Source organism: Mesocricetus auratus, unplaced genomic scaffold, assembly GCF_017639785.1.
Source record: "Mesocricetus auratus isolate SY011 unplaced genomic scaffold, BCM_Maur_2.0 Super-Scaffold_100010, whole genome shotgun sequence".
NCBI lineage: Eukaryota > Metazoa > Chordata > Mammalia > Rodentia > Cricetidae > Mesocricetus > Mesocricetus auratus.
In genome coordinates this window covers 61,577,030-61,597,128 of record NW_024429194.1, presented here as the reverse complement: position 1 = coordinate 61,597,128, position 20,099 = coordinate 61,577,030, and the positions used below count along the sequence as shown (strand labels likewise).

The window sequence follows — 20,099 nt, the reverse complement described above, 5'->3', positions numbered from 1 at the left end:
TGGTTTCTAAAGTTTATTAAAAATAAAATAACAACCTTATATGAAAATGTTTGTTTTAGTGTTTACACTATCCACAAATAAAATTGAAACATGATATGTTTTGGTCAAACTACAGCGGTAGTCAGACCAGTTCATCTGGTTTACTATTACAGGGATAGACATGTTCCTGTACCTGTGGATGGAATTTAAAATGCACATCTGCAGGTCACTTGGGACAGTCTCAGAGTAATGCAGATGCAGTCAATATTTCTAATGTGTAGCGAATAGTACACATTATGGGTAAGTGTTCATAAGTTTTCCTTTTTGACTTTTATTTCATAAATATTCCTTAGTAATAGTTTTACAGTTTAAATAGTTTAATCCTCATGATCTACAGACCCTGGGTGCTGCTCTGCTCTGGAATGCCTCCTAGAGTCAACTGCCTGATGACAGTGAGGGCAAAGTATATGGTATTAAAACATGAGTGATAAACTGAACAGTGTTTCAGTGTGCTATGATTTTTCTGGCATTTTCTACTTTTTCATTGTTTCTATTACCTTGTTATGTCTGAAGCTTTGAGACCACCTCCAGGAAAAGGAAAGGATTTATATTGATAAGTGTTCTCTCAATATGCATTCCCTCTGACTCAGACCTAGACAAGAAGAAAAATATCCTTACTTTTCAGTCCACAATCAGGCGGTTCCAGCAACTCAATGATTCTCTGTCTCCCACAGTTGTTCCAAGGCAGATAGCAGGAGACAGTCTCATGTCTGGATCATGGAGGGTGCTTTTTTACTCATGAAAATAAATTGTGTTTGAGACAGTAGCAAAAGCAAATTACTATTTAGAGCAAATTGGTATATCTGTAGTTAGGATTATGAGCATTATATACTTTATAAAGTAACCCTTCAGCTCCTTAATTTTTTTCTTTATCATTTTACTGTTAAAGCAATTTGTTCAGTTCTTTATTTGTATCATCTTAAATACAGTCTATGGGTCACCTATGACTTCATACTGTTACGTAGTTTTGTAAAAATTGGCACCTGGATTGTCTGAAAAGCTGGAGAAATTTTTCTGGCTGTTTGTGCAGAAGAAGGTCTGTTGAGAGGAGAAGCAGCAGTGCTGAGGTGACTGGGCATGGGGCAGGGCTGGTTTGCAGTCTTGCTAAGACTTGGCATCTGTTTTCCCCTCATTCCTGGGAAATGGCTTCTACGAGAACACACCAGAAGCTTGTATGTTTCTCTTCTCATTTTTGCCTTTTGTCCTTTTTGTTTACGTAATAAGCAATGTGTGTAAAATCAACCCTTTTCTTTCTGGGATCCTGGGTTTTCAGTTCCTGGCTACTTTGCCAGCCCTGAATATTATTTTGTCTCTCTAGTTCTGTGAGGTTGCCCAGAATTGTCAGGGTGCACTTGTGTGTTGTCCTTTGTCTGGTTTCTCAAGTCTTTTTATTTCTCCAGAGTAGGATTTAATGTTTCTTACTGCTATGGTAAATGCTTAAAGGAAGCAGGAGGATGCATTTAATTTATTGGTATACTTGTTTGACTTTGAGTTTTGTGAGTGCAGAAGTCCAAGAAAGCACTGGAACTGGAGATTTGGCTAGGAGCCACCATATGGGTTCTGGGAACTAAACCCTGGTCATTTGCAAGACCAGTAACAGCTCTTAATTGCTGAGCTGTCTTTCCTACTACAGAAAGGATTTAATTTAATTCTGGTAGGTTAGGCCTGGTGGCAAGAGTTTGCTCATATCTGGACTAGTAAGCAAGCTGGAATTCAGGTTGGACTGTAAACTTCAAGTTCTGCCTCTCAGCAACCCACTTCCTACAGTTGGGACCCACCTCTTAAAGGTTCCACAACTTCCTCAAACATATGGGGGAGGGGGCAAGTGTTCAAACACGAGTCTGTGAGAGAACATCACATATCCAAATTCCAACAACCAATAATCAGTAATTCCCAGAGTTCTCGGCTGCTTTGAATGCTCTGTGATATCATGAAACAGAAATGTGTGTATCCGTGTATGTGTGTATGTGTGTGTGTGTGTGTGTGTGTGTGTGTGTGTGTCCCCGTCCGTGTTTTAACATTTGCTGCCCTTGGCATCAATCTCCATATGCTCTTCAGTGTAACAAATGATTATTGCCATGTTGGCTAACATAATTGATTTTGGAGTTCTGCACTTGTAAATCTAGCACTGGAGATTTCATGACCTTTCAAATAACTCCCTGAAAGAGGTAAATACTTTTTATTTATCAAGTCATTATTCATTCTTGTTTTAAACAGAGCCAAAAGTGGTATGTGTCCTCTGACCAAAAAAAATAATGCTTTTGTAAAGCAGTATGAATTCTTCAGGGTTTTGGAATTCCAGGAATGTTTTACCTAAGTATTTACCTCCTAAGTACATACCTGCTGTATAAGTGAGATAAGCTAAAAAATACAGCAAGTCAATGACCCCAAGTCATAAGCAGTTATTGACATGAATAATGAAAACTGGACTTTGTGATGCTAGACCTGTCCTGTACATTAAATGACCTCAGTTAAACTCTGTGTACATTGTGGTATAAAGGTTCAGAAGTTGTACTCAAATTCTTGAGTGCGCAAATTCCTCCTGCAACATTAATGCTACTATTTATTATCAGTGAAAAGAAATTTATGCTGGTATGTGTTCAGAGACTCATATCCCAGCCTACTTGTTCAGCCTCCGTGAGAAGGAATAGCGGTCATTTGATTCTGGGTAGAGAACAGTGCTACACACATGGCTGGTGTAGTTGTTGGATTCTAAAAACATGTTCACACCCAGATAGGTGGCATAAAAACCGCATGGTCTCTATTTCATAGGATATAGCCACAGAGTCTTAGGATAACTCTTGGCATCAGAATTGAAATCTTAGTTTGCTTCCTCTTGTGTAGCCTGCATCTTCACTGCAGGGGTGCATTCATAATCTCTAGCTGTGTTCCCAGGCCGTCATGGAACATTCCTACTGTTCTTCAGTCTTCACTTTCTGGGCTTTGCAACATCACTGTTGTGCAACCAGAGGCAGAGAAACTGCAGCTGTTGGACCCTAATCCTGTCTGCTTCGACTTGTTGCCAGGGCGTACAGTAGTCTAAGAGCTCTAGAGACAGCCTTGCAGGCGTTACCAGAAGCTTCAGCAGTAAATCACAAGTTGTGGATGGTACTATTTCACCTTCTGTAAACTCAGCTAACACTTGTAGGTATGTCCAGCCTTAACATTGACCAAATACTCATCTCCAGGCAGACAGGTATAAAAAAGACTGCTTCCCTTAGTGAGAGAAATGAAAAACTGGGGTGGGGGGATGTCTTGCTGTTCTTTTAGCTGTGTGATCATGATTTTATTTAACTTTGGTTTTTACTGTGTATTAACTGTAGGGAAATAATTTGACTTTTAACTACGGGGCATGCTACAAAGAAAAAAGACAGTAACTAGGAAGAGTATGTGGGATTTTTGGGAGAAAGGGATGTTATATTTATGAAAGTATTGGGGTTATTTGTCATGTTAAATCAAACTGAGAAGATACAGCTCATTTAAACCTATTCCAATTACCTGCTTTAAGTGAATGGTATACAATACTTGAGTTTATAAACCTTTGCTGGGGTGATGTGGACTCCTAAAGGCAGAAGAGACCCAAAATACCACCTGGTGGTTCAGTTAGTTGATATTCTAATTCGCTAATGTCACATTGGTGGGAATAAGTAAATTATGTCCTCATTGATAGAAAGATTTATTTTCAGTTAGTATCATAGCTTACACTGTAACGAACCAAACTATTTCTTCCCAGTGTTGAAAATACTTATTTAGAACTGATGTCTTTCTAGCCAAATGTGGCAATTATCTTTCCTTGTGAGGTCTGAGGTCATCTCTGCATAATGTTCATTTTCTCTAACAGTTTTTAGTTTCTGACCATGAAGCCATTGCTCTGATTCTGATGAATACTAAGTAGAGTTTATGACATTTCTTAAAATGTGCTTTAATATATGATATTTTACTATAAATTCTCAGCTATATCAGAAGTTAAATTGCTAGGTAAGTATAAGCACATTTACTACACATTTTGAATCAATTACTAGCATTTGATATTTTAGTGAATTATGTGCTTATTGTTCAACAAAAGATCAAGAAAACATCAACATATCACTATTCATTAATCCTGCAGCTGATGGATCCAGAAACTCAAAAAGGTAAATAATTATTTTCTTCTTTTAATTTGGCCAATTCTGTGTAGAGAAACCATTAATGGAATCTAAAATCTTACTTTTTTAGTCTTCATTAATACCTTAAATGGAACTAGGGCTTATAATTGTATGTTATATCTTGCCTTGTGTTTACCAACCTAAAAATACCTCTAGTAATGTTCAGTTAATACTATTAAACACCAGTGGTTCTGATATATTAAGAATCATTTTGACTGACAATAATAAATTAATCTGTAGAAGACATGAAACGATTACTTAGAGTTTTTCTTTGATTTGCAAAAATTGACATTTTAAAACAGATTCTATACATCAAGCACATTGTTGTGATTATTTTTTAAAAGCTTGAGACAACAAAATAGTTCTATATACAAACTTAACATTTTAATGATATTTAGATGAAAGATAAATTTAGGCTACATAATATCTCTAGCATATATTTATTATCTTTTTGACTATTCATTTAAGGCAAAAATACACATCATAATTTGACTAGATGTAAGAATTTAAATTTGAGTATTTGAAACTGACATACCATTTTTACAGTTTTGCATATGACGTTTGGCTTTGCATAGGTTACTAAATATAATGATCTTCATTGAGATAAAAGTACTAATTCTTACATAAACTAGAAAAATTGCCATGTTTTGTGGAATGGTTTTAAACATAGATCAAATTATCTTTCATTTTTTTCTGTCCCTCTTATCTATACATACCATGTATATTTCAAATAACCATAGACCTGTTTCTTTCTTTGGCCACACCAGATGTAATAGGTGGCTCCTACCTAGGTGAGCATATCTGCAGGCAGACAGACTTGGGTGCAAGCCTAGAGCTGGCAGCCTACCTAGCTTAAATGCCAATGCTTTGCAAACCTAAAGGTGTAAGTTGTAATCTCCTAGAGTACCCAGCCCTTCAGATGTAATTTGAATGCAGATGTAATTTCTGTGTTTCATGGATAAAATTATGTCATTTCCATAGCCATTAGTAACAATTCTTGGTTTCAAATGTACACATGGTGATTTGGCAAATTACAACTGAAGTAGAAATAGTTCAAGTTGAATTTGAGACAGAGAGAGTATTAGAATATTTTACAATTGTAGCAGACACACCCCATATCTATATAGATAATTAAAAATGTAAAAGTATATTTAGATGCAGAGTGCTAAGGAGATAAAGTGTGTGCCACTGTAGCCAAGCCAGATGACGTTTCGTTGGCAAGGTTTATACCAAGTAGAGGAACACTGGGTTCCCAAGTACTGAAGGATGTTTATCTGTCCTGTCCTTTTATACTTAGCATCATTGACTTGGAAAGGATGGAGTAAGACCATAGTTCAGGCCTCATATTTCAGTACTTACAGGAAGATCTGAGAATTACAAGATGCCACTTACTTATGTACAGATTGAAACTAGGACTAGGATGAGAGCTAAAAATTCCTTCCTGTGTATGTCTAGTGCTACACAGTAATCTAGCTTCTCTAAAGCTTCATGTATCTTAATTACTCTAAATACAACTTGTTGCCTACTCCATGCCATAGTTCCCAGAACTGCTAGTATAGGCAGCAGAGTGTTGGAAGATGGCAGCTTCTGAGAATCTTCAGCTGTGGGGCAGACTCTGCCTCACCACCCAATGTTCTATGATCCCAGTGCACATTGGTCCCCAAATCTGTTGCTATGGATTTATTTGGTATAAATGCGTGTGGTGGGGATGAAGGAAAGAACAGAAATAGGGAAAGTTTTTCAGATCATACCATACATGCTCACATGTGAGAGTAGAAGGAGATAGAGGGTAGAAAGACCTGTCAACTGTGTCAACTGCAGTATAGATGAAATAAAGCCTCGAGTGGGCTGAAGAAGGACTCCTTGAGTAAAAGTTGACTGCTAGGGAAGGCAGTAAGAGTCTGGGTGAAGGCAGAAGCCATAACAGAGAATTCAACTGGGAAGCATGTGCTTTTGAAGTGGTGTATGTTACTCGTTGGGGATGGTAATTGGCATTGAATAATGACATCCAGACCTGAGTTTTAGAGACATCTGAAGTGGAATGGATTGGTAAATTTAAGTTCTTTTTGTTTGAAATGTGGGAAATTGGTTTATTTAACGTTTATTTATTTGGGTTGCTTTTGTAAACCTTCAGTATATGTTAATGGGTGATTCTCATGTTATTATTGTATGTTTCCAGCTAGTATAGCACTGCACCCAAGCCTGATTTCAACGTTAGTCCTCAGGCCAATCTTGTACAAGAATTCTCTGAGTGAAACGTCACTTACTTTAGGATGCTTCTCTTGATTTCATCCAACCCACCAGGGTACAACAGGGTACTTCAGAGATGCCTTTTTGTAATAACCACCAAATTTCATTCATGTTTATTTAGTATCTTTCCCTTTTTTGATCAGGGTGTCATTTCTCAGTGCAACAATTTCCATTCTCTCTTGTTTTCCACTTGCATCTTGAATAATCCCAATAAGAAGACTCTTTTCTTCTTAAAAAATATAAAATATAGTATTTTTTGACTATTTGTTTGAAACTAAGCAGACCAACAAACTGGGAATATTTGGGGAATCTTCTCAGGAGACAGTTTCAGAAGAAGAAAAAAACCCAAGATTTTGAGCTGCCAAACTATACAGCATCATATCTTTTATGCTAGTCTGTGAAAATTTATAAATCTAAAAACATCTTTAACAGCTTTTCAAAAAATCTGCATGTATTCCTCAAAATCACGTATCATTCTTTGAATAGAAGATTCAGTTGAATGACAGTCTCTTTCATTTAGTGAGGTGGTTTGTTCTTTAAGTTTTGCTGACAGGTTCTTATGACAGCCCTCAAATGGAAGCTGGAATTCACTTGCCATATCTGTTAAAGTCAGTTTTGTCTGTCTGTCTGTCTCTCTCTCTGTGTTTCTTTGCTGTGACCCTTTTGCATTTCATTATTCCAATTGACCTTAAAGATAGAAAGAGAAGTTAGACAGACCTTTGCTTCAGAAGGCTGCAGTCGAGCAACAGAGATGATTCACTGCTGAATTCTTCTTAAGAGAAGCATCATTGAAATGTGGCAGAATTTTGCTAATTTTCACTTCACTCTTTTGTTCTCAGACCAAGAACACCTGATAGATTTTAAATCCCTATCAGCAAATATTAGTAGCTGCAAATGGCATTGACTATTTTGTACGAAAAAGTTTTAAAATAGATAACCCTAGGATAACAACATAGTTGTAAAACAATTTCTTCATTTTTTTAAGGACTTTGCCATTCTGGCTAACCAGTGTGCCCTTGACTGTCTCTGCTTCTTGAGCACTGGGATTGCATGTGGGCAACCATGCTTGTGTTTGTGTGGTCCTCATGCTTTTGTAACATGTACTTACCCACTGTGCTATCTCCCTAGCCTGTATTTTAAATCTTCACATATGATGGATAGAGCTGTGCTCTTTTAGAGTCTTTAAGCAATCAATAGTGGTTATAGGTGTTTATTATAAACTCTCTTTGAAGGTCTTTATCTTGGAAGTTTAATTCAAATGTGTTGAAATTTTCTTTCCTTATGGAAGTAAAGTTGTGATTGCTATAAGAAAAAAATGAAACGATATACTCTGTTCAGAAAGACAAAGTAAAAGTCAGAGACACATTGACTATCACCCATTTGTTAGACAACAGCACTAAACATAGTCAACCTTTAAAATAACAATAACTGAATTTGGGTCCTCATTTTGGCATCAAGCTCCTTTACCTACGGAGCCATCATGTTGTCCCCATGAAGTATTTTTAAATAGTTTGCTAGTTTATTTCATCTGAAGTATTCAACAATACCTTGAACTGAGAGAAGGGCTGTATTTCTATCAGGTTTTTCTTTTTGTAGGGTTTAAAAATGTTATTTTTTATTTTCTGTAACCATGAAAAATAGTGGGTTCTTTTATAATATTTTCATGCCTGCACAGTATTCTGCTCATACCCTCCCACATCACCTTTCCTTGGCTCCTTTCTCTGCACTTCTTTCTTTTTGTATCCCCAAGCAGTCCCATATCTATATTTTCAAATGTAGATTCCACATAAAAATAAAAATATTTGCCTTTTTTTCATTCTTTCTTCTGTTCCTCTCCCACTAGTCCATCCTCCTTACACAAGTCACCCTTCTACTTTCTTATCTAATAATCTAGGAAAATCTTGATTAAATCTGAAATCTAGATTCATCATATGAGGAAAAAGCATGTAATACCTCGTGGGTCTGGCTTATTTGATTTAGCAGGATTGTAACCACTGATGTTTTGCTTGTTTGTTTTTTTCTTTTCCTTTCAGAGATCAGAGAAGGTGATAATGACAGGCAGGTGGTCGCAGAAATCATGGCAAGAAGTTTTATTCCAACTCTGATAACGACTGTTTCTTGGGAAGGCTTTCACTTTGCTGGTCATGAGATTCGGATTACTGAAGCCAAAGATTGTTATGGTGCTGTTGTCTGGCCATCGGTATAATTTTTTTTTTCTTGAAAAACTCTTCACCTCCCATCCCACTCTTTCCCTTACTTCTCTATCTACTGACAACAGAGTATGCCAGTGTATGTGTGTTTTTAATTTTTATTAAAATAAATTATGTCTTAGAAACATGCATGCATATTTTACACGTCAATGACAGCTCCCTCTCCCACCCCTCCTCCTTTGTCCCTCCCCCAGCTCCCCCCCAGGCCCTCACCCACTCCCCACATCATTTCCCAAGGAGGGTAAGGCCCTCCTTGGGGGGATCTCCAGAGTCTGTCATTTCATCCAGGGCAGGACCTAGGTCCCTCCCTATGAGTCCAGTCTGAGAGAGCATCCCTCGATGTGGAATGGACTCCCTAAGTTCATTTGCATGCCATAGTAAACACTGATCTACTACCCAAGGCCCCAGAGATCTCCTAGGCCTCCTTACTGACACTACCTACATTCATGGAGTCTGGATCAGTCCCCTGTTAGTCTCTCAGCCATCAGTCTGGGGTTTAAGAGCTCCCCCTTATCCAGTCAGCTGTCTTTGTGGGCTTAACCAGCAGGGTCCTGACACCTTTGCTCATCATTCCTCCATCTTTGTCACTGAGTTCCAGGAATTCAGTTCAGTGTTTAGTTGTGGGTATCTGTCTCTGCTTCCATTAGTCACTGGATGAAGGTTCTAGGATGCATATAAGGTAGTCATCAACCTTATTTTCAGGTAGGGGCTATTAATGTTGTTTCCCTGCTATTGCTTAGTTTGTCAGTTAGCGTTATCCTTGTAGATCTCAGGAAATCTCACTAGTATCAGCTCTCTCCTCAAACCTATAATGACTCCATCTATTATGGTGTGTCTCATCCTGCTCTCCTCTATTCTTAACTTCAACTCAATATTTCAGCTCCCCCATATCTTCTCCCCTGTTCTTATCCCCCTCTGTTTTTTCTGGATCCCTCTCCCATCCCCCGATGTTCCCAATCTGCTCAGGAGATCTTGCCTCATTCCACTTCTCTGGAGTATAATGCATATCTCTTGGGAACCTCCCTGTTTTCCCGACTCACTGGCATTGGGATTGTAGGCTGACACTCCCCTGATCCATGTAGTGGAGAGCTACCAGAGCATATGATTTCTTAAAAATTGGCTGTACCCAATTACTTCCCGTTTTATTCATTGTTACAGCCTACTTGGAAGAAGGAAACAGGTTGCATATTGCATGGGAATCAAGATTCACTAGACTCAGTACAGGTTAAGTGAAGTTTATTCAGGCAGAATGCACTTACACAAGAGGCAGGTGACCACCGTAGGTTTCAGCTCCAAGGATACACCCAGACCGGAAGCAAGAGAGGGAGCTGGGGTCAGGGATCCTATATCTAGTCCTTCCCTCCATTATATCCACACCTGTGACCACACGCAAATGGGTGTGATCAGTAATACAGTTGCAAGATTCTATTTTTTGATCTCAGACAACACTAAAATTTAGACATTATGCAATGGGAAATTGCTTCCAACATTTAAGTTTGTTTTTGACTATTGACATTGTAGGTTAAATAAAGACGTGGATGCCATCAGTTTTATGACTATGAGAGATGAAAAGAGTAGATGTTTTCATTTCCCATTTTATTGGATTTGTTTGAGTTAAGGATGCCTATTTGAGATTTACAAGCAGGATACTCTCAAAGGCCCCCATTCATTTACCAGTGATTTTACTACTCCCCATCCCAACCTCACACATTTCTTGGAATCATCTGATATTGTTAGAACTTTGAAGAAAGTCAAATTTAAATAACCACACTCTTTTCACTCATTTCTGTCTTTCTTTTCATCAAGGACCAAAGTGTTGACCCTGTCAGAGGTGTACCTCTGGTGATAATTTTCTGGAATGATGTACATGAGCATCACAAATTTACTCCTACCCAGATGTGCATACATGCAGATCATAATGTCTATGGCACATCTACCTAATAGGGTTTAATTTTACTATTAATACTTTAAAAACCCCTTTCTCCCAATTTCCGTAGGCCCTTGTTCTATGCTATTTCCTGGAAACGCATGCCAAGCAATATAACATGGTTGATAAAAATGTGATTGAAATTGGAGCTGGAACAGGCCTTGTCTCCATTGTGGCGAGTTTACTTGGTAAGTAGGTATTTTTTATTGAATGGAATTGGTCAGGAAACTAATAACCAAATATCATTAGTTATTTTTACTTTCTAGTGTATTATGATCTGGGCTTATGTGTAACTCTTTGTTTTTCTCTAGAGATTTATTTACTTATTTTATGTATCTGAGTGCTCTATCTGCATGTATGTCTTTATGCCAGAAGAACATTAGATCCCACTATCAATGGGTGTAAGCCACCATGTGGTTGTAGGGAATTAAACTCAGGTTCTCTGGAAAAAGCAGCCAGTATTCTTAACTGCTAAGCCATCTCTCCAGCTCCTCCTTAGTTGTTAAAAGCAGACTTTGTCAAGAAACTCTACTAATATTAACATCTCTTTGCTGGTTTCTTTCCAGAATTTTCTGTGTAAGTAGTTTTAAATCTTCCTGTGGAATGAGAGCTTACAAGCCTAGTTAGGGGGTGAAATTAGTCATACTGCTTGATTCCTTTGGGGGTTTTAGAGTCCTTTACTCTGATGAACATGCACCTGTTAAAATAGGGAAGGAGTATTAGAAATAACATGAAGCTTATACCTCAGCTTTGACTTTTAGGGGTTTGGCCTTGGATTTGTTTTTTCATTTCTGTTCTCATTTGGTCCTACACAAAAGGCTCAGGCATTTTGCTTTCTATGCCTTGATGATCATGTTTATTAGAGGGTTGGAGAAAAATAAAAGTACAAATCAACTTTCTTTTTTTGGGATTGGAAGAATCAGGTCATTTCGTAATACCATGATGCAGGTGTCTCCCTTCAGATGCCTTACACATTTCAACAGGTGACTGTACAATCTTCTGTTTTCTACACAGGATAAATCCTGTGCTTCAACCAACTCTTGATGGGACGGCTAATGGAATACCATATATCCAGACAAGGAATATTGGAATGTTTCACTTTGTTCACTTATGCCTCTCTTCATGTGTCTTTGCATTGGCGTCTATAGTAGCCACGGTCCTTTATATGTCATCCAGTATCATATTCCAATGGTGTTTATTAGTGGGTGATCTGCCCATAAGTCCTGGGTCACTTCTCTACCTAGATTTGCTTATCCAGATTTCACTGGTAAAATCCAGTAGCTTCTTTGTGGTTCTTGTCCTAGTTAGTTCGGTTACTATGATAAATGCCAGGACCGAAAACCACATGGGGAGGAAAGGGTTTATTTCATCTACAGTTCTTGGGTCACATTTTATCATTGAGGAAAGTAAAGATAGGAACTCCAGCCGGGAAACTGGAGTCAGGAACTGATGCAGAGGCCCTGGAGGAGTACTGCTTATTGGCTTGGTTGTAGCTTGCTCAATTGGCTTTCTTATACAACTAAGGATCACTTTCTCAATCTGCAGTGAGCTGGGCTCTCCTACATCAATCATTAATCCAAGAAGTGCCACAGACTTGGCCACAGGACAGTTTGATGGAAATATCTGTGTCAAGCTGATAGAGAACTAGCCGGCATGGTATTGGTAGTTTGTTACTAGTCTGTTTTTCATCAAGTTTCAAAGCATGCAGGGGCTTGGAACTCTTTGGAAAGTACCTGTTTAGCCTTCATCATTGACCTTGGGTCATTGCAATGAGATGTTCTTCTTCTTATGGTCATTTTCCTCCTAAATGGAGAACAATGATGAGCTAGACAAAAACCCAGGGGGTCAGCAGGATACAGAAATACTACATGATTCTGTTTTGTTCTTTTTGAAAAAGAGGGTTGAAAAGTATATTAGTGTCCATTCTGAAAAGCACTGTCCTTCTGTATGTGCTTCCCAGTTGTGAAGAATCTCAGAGTGCATGTTGGTTGAAACCTGACTGACTGACCTTATTCCAGGAGGATCACTTTTCCTACCATTCTTTTTTCATAGGTGCTCGAGTGACTGCTACAGACTTACCTGAATTACTTGGAAACTTGCAATATAATATTTCCAGAAACACTAAAATGAAATGCAAGCATTTGCCTCAGGTTAAAGAACTATCCTGGGGAGTAGCGTTGGACAGGAACTTTCCCAGGTCTTCCAGTAACTTTGACTACATCCTGGCAGCAGATGTTGTCTATGCCCATCCTTTCCTGGAGGAGCTTCTCATAACCTTTGACCATCTCTGCAGAGAAACTACCATTATCCTCTGGGCCATGAGATTCAGGCTGGAGAAAGAAAATAAATTTGTGGATAGATTTATGGAACTGTTTGACCTGGAGGAAATTTCTAGTTACCCTAGCCTGAATATTAAGTTGTACAAAGCTATGAAAAAAAATCGGAGGAGTGCATAGTGCATGTTGTATGTGAATTAGGGCAATGACATCTGAAGGTAGCTTGTAGTAGATCATCTCTCTCTCTCTCTCTAAGAAAAAAATTAACTCTAAACTTGCCTTATTATGGGCAAGGATTTTTACACACACACAGTAGTTGCATCTGTAGGATCAAGGTATTTTGTTCCCAAGTCTGTCTGCTCAGCATGCTAATTACATGGTAACAAACTTGAAGTAACACCATGCTGTCATCGTTGCAAAACTAATTTTCAATAATGATATCTGTAACTGAATGTTATTAATTTTATTTCTTTGTGAGAATGTATCTTAGATTGGCCCTGTACTAGAGATCTTACCTCAGCCTCCAGAGTGCCAGCACTCTAGGGATGTACCACACACCCACCCATGGTGTTAATCCTTTTAAATATAAGGTTAAATGATTATATCTTTAGAGATCAATAAACTGACTATATTGTGATTTGCAAATAAATCTAAAAAGACAGATATATGATGTAATAATGATCAGTGCTAGATGTCTGTGGTTCCCACCAGTGGCATCTTAGAGGGGGGTGGGTGTCATTTCTGCTTGGCAGTTTGGACCTCTTGCATAACAACTGAATTAATCAATCATGTGGAATATTTCCCTCTAACAGATAAAAACTATGAATGCAAATAGCATAAGAATATCCAAGATTATTGCTTGTTTTTGTAAGTCAAATAAAACTTATTTTTTACAGACATGGAAATAATTATAAGAACTTTGGGTTGGAAATACATAAAAAGGTATAGGCTACTACTCTCAATTAAGTAGACATGGTTTAAGTAGATATATCTAGATATTTGAAATCTCAGACTTTTTCATGTGGTTCTTAGAGATTAGAATAAGCTTTAAAGAAATAAAAGTCATCAGTGTGGAAAGAGTAAAGAATTAGGCCTTTATGCCATGTGACTGCCTGGACTGTGTTGTTGGCAACACGCTGCAGTGTCCTCAGCTAGGCTGTCACGTGGCCTTGGTGATAATTCTCCTCCAGGGTCATCTCTTCATGGCTGAACATTGTCATGGTCAAACACATCTGCGATTATCTCCTGGGTCCTGCACTGTAAGTTAGAATGCAGGTACACTGCAGTATACCTCTTGATGCATGCGTTTTCTTAGGACCACATCTCAACAGTTTTCTGTTTGCAAGGATATGTGTCCTTCTCGGGTTTACTTAGTGTTCAGCCTGCACAGGACAGTGATATCGTTATTCTCACTTCACAAATAAGAACAAAAGCCTAGGTTACATAGCTGTGGAGTGACATATACAGTCATACCCACATTTGTTTAAGCACTGAATCTGAATTTATAATTTCAATACTGTCTTTAGATATTAGAAACAAGTAATGTTCAAGCACATTAAACAACCAAGGTCAGTTCTTCAAAAGGAATAGATACTCAGAAAGAATAACAAATATATTTAAAAATGAGACCTATTCCTTTTAACACCGTCCCTAGATTTTCTACCCATAGAAGGAGACATTATAGAAGGCTGTGGTAGTGTGCACTTCTGGAAAGTGTACATTAGGCAGGGACCTCCAGGCAGAGGCATGCCTATCTACCTGAGACATCAAAGTGGTGTGGTAGAGGAGCAGATAGAGAGACCGATGAGGTCTGAATGAAGACACACCAGGAAGGAGATTATGGAGGTCCTGTGCTATGGGCTAGGATCTCCAGATACAGGCTCTGGGAGAGAACATGATGTGTACTCCTTAGGCTGTGCAGCCACTGACTGTGGTCACTGGTTAAGCTGTATGGTTGTGATGGACAGTTGAAGAAGAGAAAAAAAGCCAGTCTCAGCTGACCCAATCAGTGCTAGACTTGGAATAGCCTGTTTCAGGGTATTTCTGATTGGAGTAGGGCATTTGGGTCTTTACACGTTCCTGTATCTGTCGTGGGAAGACTGTTTTGAGGATGGTGATGGTTGTGATGTCTGCCTGCAACATTTGCAGCTGTGTGGTGATAAAGTCATTCTGAGGTTATCTAAGCACTTCGTTATCGTGATCACCACATCGTTTCAGGCTCCTTCCTGCTGAAATAGAGAGCCACTGGATGACTCTAAATAAAGGAGTGCAATAATGTTATGGCCTGTACAGACTTCTTGGCCTGGGTTCTGAGAAGGGATCTCAAAGTCCAGAGACCAGCTGGGAGCTGTGGCATACATTCAAGCAAAGGATAGCAAGAAATCTACAAGGGGGGTGGTGAGATCAGCTGCTCTAGCTGTACTCTGAAGCCAGAGGCAGCAGAGTGTTCTACTAGGTGAGCTGTGGAATGTGAGCAGGGAAGCCATGGCTGATTCTGAAATATCCCTGTGTGCTGCAGGCTGTGAACTTAACTTTCAGTTCAGAGAAGGCTTATGAAGGTCCTTCGAAGAGCAAGAGGGAATAAAATGACTGAGCCTTGAGGCTCACCAGCATTAGGGATCTGACAGACACTTTCAGATTTTTTTGGAGGCTATGTACCCTTTCTCAGTTGTATCTGCACATGTGGACCCTGAAAAAGTATGAGTTTAATGGCACCGTCTTCTAGAAACTGCCACTGGGCTTGCTAATTTCTAAAAGTTGCCTCAGAGGAATCTAAAGTCTGAATATCACAGGTCTGGCAGCAAATATCTTGGTGTAATAAATTGGGGAAAAATAACCCACTTTGACTCTTGCTAAAAAAGTATCTGAGTATCATTGTGAAGTAGTTTTGGAGTGGGGATGATACAATGTCCTCTCAAAGACTAGTGGGAACAAACCAAACATTTAGTTCCTTATTCTTTTTGAAACACATCCATACCATTGTCTTACTCTATAGCTTTCACTTGAGAATTCTAACACCACCCTCTTCTATCTTCTATGGTGCTTCTCACTCAATGTTCTATCTAGTCTTCCTGTTTTTTTTTTCCTCCAGCTTCTCCATGCTTTGCTAGGTTTAGTTTTACAGTAATTCAGTTTCAAATGATACAATTTGTATGGGCCTTTTCTATTTCACAATTCTTTTAAAAATGTGTAGGAGTACCCCACATCTGACAGAGGGCTGATCTCCAAAATTTACAAAGAACTCAAGAAGCAACTCTCCAAAACACCAAAGGATCCAATTAAAAAGTGGGGTACAGAACTAAATAGAGAATTCTCAATAGAGACACTTGAGAAAGTGCTCAACATCCTTAGCCATTAGGGAAATGCAAATCAAAACAACCCTAAGATATCATCTTACTCCTGTCAGAATGTTTAAAATCAAAACGCCAATGACAGCTTATGCTGGAGAGGATATGGAGAAAGGGGAACACTCGTCTATTGCTGGTGGGAGTGCAAACTTGTTCAGTCACTTTGGAAATCAGTATGGAGATTCCTCAGGAAAATGGGGATCAGTTTACCACACGACCCAGCAATTCCACTCTTAGGCATATACCCAAAAGATGCCCATTCATAGACAAGGATGTTTATTCCACTATGTTCATAGCAGCATTATTTATAATAGCTAGATGCTGGAAGCAACCTAGATGCCCCACAACTGAAGAGTGGGTGGAGAAAATGTGGTACATTTACACAATGGAGTACTACTCAGCGGAAAAAACAATGGAATCTTGAAATTTGCAGGCAAATGGATGGCACTAGAAGAAACCATCCTGAGTGAGGTAACCCAGTCACAAAAAAGACAAACATGGTATGTACTCACTCATATATGTATTTTAGACATGGATCAGGGGAGTGTCAGACTACAATCCCAGGACCAGGTGTGTGTGTGTGTGTGTGTGTGTGTGTGTTTGTACATACACATGTGTGGCCTCAGTTCTTTTTATGTTCTTTTCAAAACTTGGAAGTTGATCACATATGAGCTCCCTACCCAGGGTTGGTATCTAAGTTCGTACTGTGAAATTAAGTCTAGCATACTACCCACAAGCCTCAGGTCAACATTTACTTTATCTCTAAGTCCTACACAAAAGCAAAGGATGTTCTGTAGAATGGTGGTATTGGTGGAACAGGTTGTATTAGATGGTCTTCAGATTGATTCATTCTGGGGTCATATTAACTCCATCACGAAGGATTCCTGGACTACATTTTAGCATTTACTTGGATAGTGTGTGGCTGTGTAGTTTCAGATCACCAAGCACTTGCTATAGACTACTTATTCTATTAAACTCATCATTGGTCTCTGTCATAAACACTTTTAATTGAGTATACTCAAAGGTAAGGATTCCCACCTCACTGACCCAATCTTTTCAATTTCTGTATATCTAAGGCAGTTCTCTTTCTAAGAAAGCCAATCAAGCTTCACAATAAGGGTTCATTGAAAATGAACACAGATGTCTAGGATACAGATGTCCAGGGTGAATATGATGGGAGCAAAATTAGAAACATATTAGACACTGATTGCCTACCAATAATTACTAAAATATTGCTTGGGTAATTAAATTATATAAGTGACTAAGATTAAATGTGCCATTAAGACTTTGTATCAAGATGCTATATCACAAACACAAGATGAATACTTTTTAAAAATCATGTAGTTGTCAGCTCTTAGACCCTGTGGTTCAGGCCTTGGATTTTTTTCTTTCTTTTTTCCCCTTTCATTAAATTATGAGTCAGCTTCTTACCTTCATGCTTTTTATTTTATTTTTGGGGTTTGTTTTCTAATCTAGAGCTATGATTTATTTTGCGTTTCTTATCTCTGTGTTCCCTTTATTGGTAGAGTATACATTAAAATGGTAAAAGTTGTTTCTTTGTCACAAACCATCATCAATGCCACAAAGACAGGCCATATGAACGTATGAAATTCTCAGATTAAAATCTATGAGTAATGCTTCTACCCACCTTCTTTTCAGAGTAAAAATACACTTTGCAACTAGTAAATTATTAACATTTTTTCAACCAAAGATTCCCTTAGTATATCAGTGACTAATAGGCAGTTGATTTAAGGATTAGAAGGATGTCAAACATGATTTTATAGCTATACATTGGAAAGAAGAATTGAGGAAAAATTCTATACAATATCTTTGGGATGAAGAAGCAAAGACTAAAAACTTCTGTGAACAGGCTTCATTATTTAAATTAAGTAATTTGAGGATACTTAAAGGTGATTACACAAATGCCAAATAATAAATGTAACTATCCCTCACTCACTTTCTTTGTAGTTTGGTTTTTATTCCTCAGAAAACTGTCTCATGGTTGTCATTTATTCATTCCCTCATGTGAATGAATATTTACTCTTAAATCACTACTTATTAGCCAGGCATTGTGGCGCACACCTTTAATCCCAGCATGCAGGAGACAGAGGCAGGCAGATCTCTGTGAGTTCGAGGCCAGCCTGGTCTACAAGAGTGAGTTCCAGGACAGCCTCCAAAACAATACAGAGAAACCCTCTCTTGAAAAACCAAAAAAAAAAAAACACTACTTATTAAAAACTCACAATACGCCATTCTAAAGCTACAGACACATCAAGGTAGACAGAGGTGGTTCCCCTGGAGACTTTTAGATTGGTGCAAACGGGCTGAGGCAGAGGTGCCAGTGGCAGTGGCGAGGGAGAAGTGCAATCGAAGGGGCGGGCAGTGCCCTGATAGCAGCAAAATGGAATGAAACCCATGGCCAGGAAACAGTGAGGTGACAGCTGCAGCCTGTCACTGGGAAGGGAGCTGGAGGACATAAGGCAGACAGGACAGATTCCAGCACAGGAGCAGTGTGTGCTGTGCCGAAGAGGCACAGGAGAGTGACCTGGGAGAATTGTCACTCCTGCTAACTTGTGCTGAGTGATAACTGTCATCAGTGGAATACTCACTGCTTTGGGATCTGGGTGGAGACTACTCATACAGTATCTTTCCCCAGGACCCATAAAGGCATCTGTCCAGTTTACAATGCAAGGCACTGAGACCCAGCGGATACGGGCATCTTCCCCAGGTGAACACAGATGTGGTCACTAGGATGGCAACTCTGACCTCGACAGTCCTGAAGCCTAGGCTCTTTTTCTTGAGCTCTGCGAGAAAATCTGAATTCGAATTGTCTTCGTATTAATGCAGTATCAGTTTAATGAAGAGTATTGTGTTTGCTTGTCTCCTGAGAAATGGTTGGCATAAATGGGGTACTTTTGAGACATACCCGGAAAGCAAGTCCCCATTCATAACAGCATGTGTATGACACAGGTATATAGACTTAGCAAAGGGTCTAATTAGAAAATACATTTCTGTTTGCAAGGAATATTAGGCACATGTTGGGATAATCAATTCAAGGACATATGATGATCTTAATGCAGCCATTCAAAGAAACCAAAGCACTTTTGTATAAAGAAGCTCTGCGAACAAGCTGAAGCTAGGAAATGGTTGGGGAAAAGTGATGAGGACCAAGTGTACTGTGACCTCAGGTGGCTTTTCATCAGAGAAGGCTAGTGGGGCGGGGCTGAACTTTAAAACATCATCTGATATGTTAGTCACTAGGCTCATGGCATGATGTTGGTGTTTGTTGCCTGGTTACTAGGCAGGGGTGCTTACTGTATCAGCAGAGAAGAACAGAGCTGTGGGGGTGAGGTGAGGACAGCAGTTCTTGGAAACCACCTTCCAGAAAGCTTTTCCTGCCATTTAGGCACTCAAGGACAAGGACAGAGACACTCTGTGGAGCTGACAGGAACCTGTTGCAGTGAAATTGTTTATATTGAAATGGCTCCCAGTGTCTATTAGTCCGGGATTCTTCTGATGTCAGGCACTTGGCTTCTGGAAGATGAAATTGCTCAGTCAGCCTCACTTGCTGCCAGCTGATACAGCAGTGTGTTGCTCTGTGTGCTTCCATGATGTCAGAGAAACTGTCCTGTGAAATGCAGGTTTAGGGAATAGTGCCAATGTCCATGCAGAGCAGTGGCCAGGTACATAGCTACAGAATGTTCTAGAATTCAGAAAAGGTGATTTTTTAAAACAACTAATGGCTGCCTTAGACACCAAGATAAGGTGCAGGGAACCTAATATTTTGGACAATATTCTTTTTTTTTTTAATCATTTTTTATTTTAATTTTAAATAGCTTGTTTTACATGTCAATCCCAGTTCCCTCTCCCTCCCCTCCTCCCGCACTCCCCTTCCACCCTCCCTC

General features: G+C 39.1%; 1 protein-coding gene across 2 annotated transcripts; it reads left to right on the top strand.

The window, feature by feature from the left end:
• Window positions 1-81: 81 nt before the first annotated feature.
• Window positions 82-15,122, top strand: LOC101844088 (protein-lysine methyltransferase METTL21E). Of its 2 annotated transcripts, XM_040753686.1 has the most exons (5): window positions 82-3,187; window positions 4,148-4,172; window positions 8,468-8,634; window positions 10,642-10,759; window positions 12,624-15,122. In XM_040753686.1, the coding sequence occupies exons 2-5, from the start codon at window positions 4,151-4,153 to the stop codon at window positions 13,025-13,027; spliced, it is 711 nt and encodes a 236-aa protein (XP_040609620.1). In that variant the 5' UTR covers window positions 82-3,187; window positions 4,148-4,150; the 3' UTR covers window positions 13,028-15,122. The 2 variants fall into 2 exon arrangements, with proteins under 2 accessions (XP_040609620.1, XP_040609621.1); XM_040753687.1 differs by lacking the exon at window positions 4,148-4,172.
• Window positions 15,123-20,099: the final 4,977 nt, after the last annotated feature.